We start from the raw sequence: 4,875 nt of genomic DNA on the forward strand, positions 1-4,875 counted from the left end.
ATCACCATGTTTGTGCGGAATCCAAACTTGGTGAGATTCAAGAAAAACACGAAAATAAGAAATACCAAGAACACCAAAATCACCTTTTAACACTTGCACACGATTCTATTACTTGAATAAGCAAAACCGTCTGGTACAAGTGTCTTTACCAATAAATCGCCTCTCTCTCTGTGTATGAATTCTGAAAACCATGAGGCTCTAAGAGGTTCCAACCTAAAAACTAGTTAGAAACTTGTTTATATACTAACTCAAGCCCAAATCCCTACATGGGCTCCCGTTGGGCCTGCTTGGCCCACATGGCCTAAAGCTTGGCCCAAGTGACCTATAAAGGTCCAAAACCTAATATAAACTAACCCGGTACGGCCCAGTTCGTAACCATAGCCCATTGTGTTAATTTGATGTGTTAGTCTCACACTTTAGGGCCTAACAATCTCCCCCTAGACTGATGCCATCAAATTGTCTTCATAACATGAAATCAGCAACGTCTTCAACAAAGTCTATGGTTGTCGCTATGCTACAGATGTTGTGGAAGTTCTTGACTGCTGAACTCTCAGCACTAGGTCTCTTTTCTTCTGCTCTTGTGGTTAGCTTCATATCAGGATCTCGATCAGCTTTGCTTGAAAATCTTGTTAAAAAGAATGTGAGAGGAGGATTCTCAGCAGCTCTTTTCTTCTTCAATCTTTGTCTTTCAAGCAGGTTCACGATACTTCTTCAAATGCACTATCATTGTCAGATGGCAATTCATATCCGATTCTTCTTACTCAGGTACATCTTGTTGGTGTGCGGCTTCAGGCTTCTTCAGCAACTAACAACATCTCAGTCTTCATCAAACCCTGTTCTTGATTTAAATCAAGTTCTGCACATGCTCACAAACTCATAAGCAAACATTTCTTAAGCAGCAGGGAGAGTACCATATGAACACTAGGTACATCCAAGTACTTGTACTTGGATTTCACAATTTAAATTCTTTCAACTTTTGGTGATCAGTCAAATCTTCAAGAACGGTTACATTTTTAATTTTAAGACAGACAAACAAACACTCTATTTTTGGATTTTTGATTTTATACTGAAACAAGAAACTATTTTTGTATTTTTTGAATTCATGATTTTTTTTAATTTTAAGATCTAAAAACAAATAAAACTCAAATATAAACAACTACCATAATATACAATTACAATTTCAGTGGGATCAAAATTCATTCTCAGGCAGACTAAGGAACAATTTTCAGTACGAGCCTAATCAAACTGATCTATGCAATTGCCAATATATTTCTCCACTTAAACTTTAACGCTCAACTTTCAATTTTTCAACTTCGTGATCTGCTTAAGGTAATATTATACTATTATACCCGTGTGTCCCATTCTAAGGCATACCCCCGCGATCAAGGTAAGCACAACAATTCATCGTAACAGGTGAGTATATTGATGTCATCCTTTTGATTTACAACGTTAGACCATTGGTGACAGGTCAGTACTTTCATACAGCAAAGCGACTAATGTTTTTGTCCAACGAGGGCGAGACAAATACCAATTTGGTACGAATTTGGCTCTTTGAGCATTGGGAATTTTCTCATTTTGAGATTTTATTCCTTAAGGTTTTTGTCTTCTTGGGATCTTTTAAGATATCCTGACTGTGTCTAGGTCTGCATATAATCTAGACACAACAGAAGGACGACCAAGATATCCCTGGATGATTCAACACTATAAAAACCCGAAACCTCAGACGTTGGCTATCTATCAACGCAAGATTTAAGACCATAAAATCATATGCCATTGGTATGTTACCCACATAGTATATAGTTCGTTATGTTTATATCACTTAGTATCTTTTATCATTTTAAGCATCAATCCTATCGACATATCGCAGTAGATCCTAGTCTTTTCAGCTATGGCACCTCACATGTGTTAGTCAAACCCTTTAACACAAACATTTATTTCACTTCCCATATCATGCAATTTATCTTTTTGGCTTTTTCATTTTTCTCATGTTTTTGTATTTTTCTCATTTTCTCATATTTACAGCAAACTCTTTTTGGATTTTCTCGTTTTTCTCTCCCTAAACTATGTATCTGTCTCTCCCCCCTAAATTTGTGCATAAAACTTATGCGCAAATTTAACATTTACTAGAGAAAGGATACTTTATGTACAAAATAATGAACTAAGAAAGAAAAAAAAATATTTTTGCTTAACCGTTCTGTCATCAGATTGAAGACTAATCAATTTCAAATCAAAGTACTGAATTTAAATTGTACCTTTTGCTGATCTTATCTTACTTCTGTTATCTCCTCCAAAGGAAACATATCATCTGAAAAAAAAATTGAACTTTTTGCAATAGTGAAATGTAACCATTTTTATCTCTGGAACAACCGCTATCAACATTCCAGAGATTGTCAACAACTCCTCCTTGGTTGTTCCTGAAAAGTAAGGAGATTAGTAAGACATGGGTACCCAGGCCATCGTGGTCCTGGGATTTCCCGAAGCATCAAAATAAGATACTTCCTTCAAACACAAGTCCCCTTTCGTTTCAAGGATTGGAGAGGTTGCTGCTTTTTGTTTTGCTCTCCAAATTTGTTTAGGCTTTTCTAGTTTCTTAGATGCCTTTGGCTAAACAGTTGGCTTATCAACCTTGTTACTTTTCAAAACTTGTGTAGGTTTCAAAGCTTGTTTTCTTTTTGCTTTAGCAGCATTCCAATCCTCATCAGAAGGTTTAACATTCGGATTCACATTCTTCATTGCGGTAGGTGAAGATACCTTCATTGGCTTAGAATTATATTTATCCCTTGGTGTAACCCTCTGATGCTGTGTATAATAAGGTACATAGGGACGATTTGTGCAGTTTCTAGCAATATGACCCGCAATGCCACAGTTGTAGCAAGTTTGCCTTTTCATAGGAAAGACATTTTGAGCAGCTTGATTTGCTCTAGGAGGTCCTGAAGGACAAACCCGTCCTTTTTGCGTTGGATGCGCCTGCACTTTACTTTCAGACGAAGATGAATTTTGGTGCTTGTATTTGTTGTTTGCAGAAGTCTTGTTGCTCTGAGCACCATTCTTCGTCTTTTCTCCCTGATTGGAGCTTTTCTTCACCTTGTCACGAGCCTTACGAGATTGTGATTGTCCTTGATGAGCAGACTTCTTATATCCCTGATTTTGATCTACTCGTTTTGGCTCCTTTTGTGTGTTGTGAACTGGCTCACAAACATCAGCACAAGAGTGAGTATTGGCATTTTGTTGCACGTTTGGACGATGAACACAATTTCTAGCAATGTGTCCAGGAATTCCACAGTTGAAACATGTCTGTCGCTTCGATGTATGGAGAATCAGACGGATGATCAGAACTAGCATAAGCATGAGAATCAGACGGATGATGTTGTTCATCTTTCACACTCCTATCATGACCATTTTGAAAAACTGGTTTTGTTTCAGTTTTAACTTCCTTTTCAGAAACGTTTTGTTCTGACTGTTCATTTATTTCAACCACTTTTTCTTCTTTAACAAACTCTGATTCAGTTTTAATTTCAGAACATGTTGAAATTTCATCAACACGTGTTTCATCAACACATGTATCATGTGAATCTACTTGAGGTTTGCTTTCAGCTACGGTTTCTAATGGGGTCCCACTAGATTCAACATTAGGGACGTCCACTGAGACTGATTCAGAAGAACAATCAGGACATTCTTTATTTTCTTGAGAAGAAGTTTCAGTGGTTTCACTGAATATATCTCGAGGGACCTCACCTGTCACATCAACATAACCTGTAGAGTTAGAAATGTCACAATCACAATCATTAATTGAAAAACATCCATCATCAGACTTATTATTTAAAGATTCAACACAAGCATCAACAGTTTTGCCCAAAACATCAGGCCCATGATGGGTGGTCTGTAGGACAACCCTTAAGTGCCTTAAAAATATTAAAATCCCATGCTTTACACGTTTAATTGTTTGAACTTGGTAACTACTAGTTGTTTGGACGTGCAGGTGCAAATGGAGCTTAAAAGGGAAGGAATTTGGAGCATCAATGAAAAAATGAAATTTTGGAATGGAAGAACTAAGAATAACACATGATAGAGGATGAAATTACGAGAATGTAGGCGAAAACGGTGAAGAAAACGGAGTTGAAACGAAAAAGGTATGCTGAAAACAAGTTTTCAGGTTGAAGCCTGCCGTAAGCTACGGCGCCGACTGGCAAAAATTGTCACCGTAAGCCAGTTTCAAGCCACCGTAAGCCATTCCAAGCCACCGTAAGCTACGGTGGCCACCGTAGCTTACGGCGCTGACCTGCGTAAATGTGTAACTTCCACCTTTTAATGCGGATTTATGGTGTCTTTTGATGTCCAATCAATCCCATTCGGTTACATACACTTTGGAGACGAATTTTGGGTGTTCTTGAGAGCTTGAAACAATTTCTAAACATCTTGTTAGTGTTTTTAATTCCTATGAACATTGATATGTATGTGATGATGATTGTCCAAGTCATGAGTGGCTAAACTTATGGTGATCATCTTTGGTTGAAGGTTATGTAAGACTTTGTGCTTGAATTCTTTATTTCTAGAATAACAAACTTTGTCTTTATGATTTATTTGTTTTGGTGCATGATTGATTGTTTGTAAATTGTTGATTCTTATGTTAATGTAGTTTGAAACGATACGTTCTTGGTGCCGTTGGCAATCGAGATATCATGGGTAGAATTAGGATTGGGTAAGGGTTAATTGGTCATCGGGTAACAACCTCACGTTCTAGGAATCTGAGTACTTAGTTCCCTTTTACCATAACAAGTAATCACACATGAACTATGTCTATGTAGTTCTTTCTAGTGGAATGATAGCATAAACGTCGAAGCAAATCGGAAACTAAAGATGGTCATTTGTCTCTAA

The 4,875-nt window shown here is 37.3% G+C and overlaps 1 protein-coding gene across 1 annotated transcript; it reads right to left on the reverse strand.

Annotated features, from left to right (window-relative positions):
- Window positions 1–2,604: 2,604 nt before the first annotated feature.
- Window positions 2,605–3,375, reverse strand: LOC118492071 (DNA-binding protein HEXBP-like). The gene has a single exon (XM_035989836.1). It carries the CDS (start codon window positions 3,373–3,375, stop codon window positions 2,605–2,607), a length of 771 nt encoding a protein of 256 aa, XP_035845729.1.
- Between the last annotated feature and the right edge of the window lie 1,500 nt (window positions 3,376–4,875).

Source organism: Helianthus annuus, chromosome 5 (genome assembly GCF_002127325.2).
Source record: "Helianthus annuus cultivar XRQ/B chromosome 5, HanXRQr2.0-SUNRISE, whole genome shotgun sequence".
NCBI classification, from domain to species: domain Eukaryota; kingdom Viridiplantae; phylum Streptophyta; class Magnoliopsida; order Asterales; family Asteraceae; genus Helianthus; species Helianthus annuus.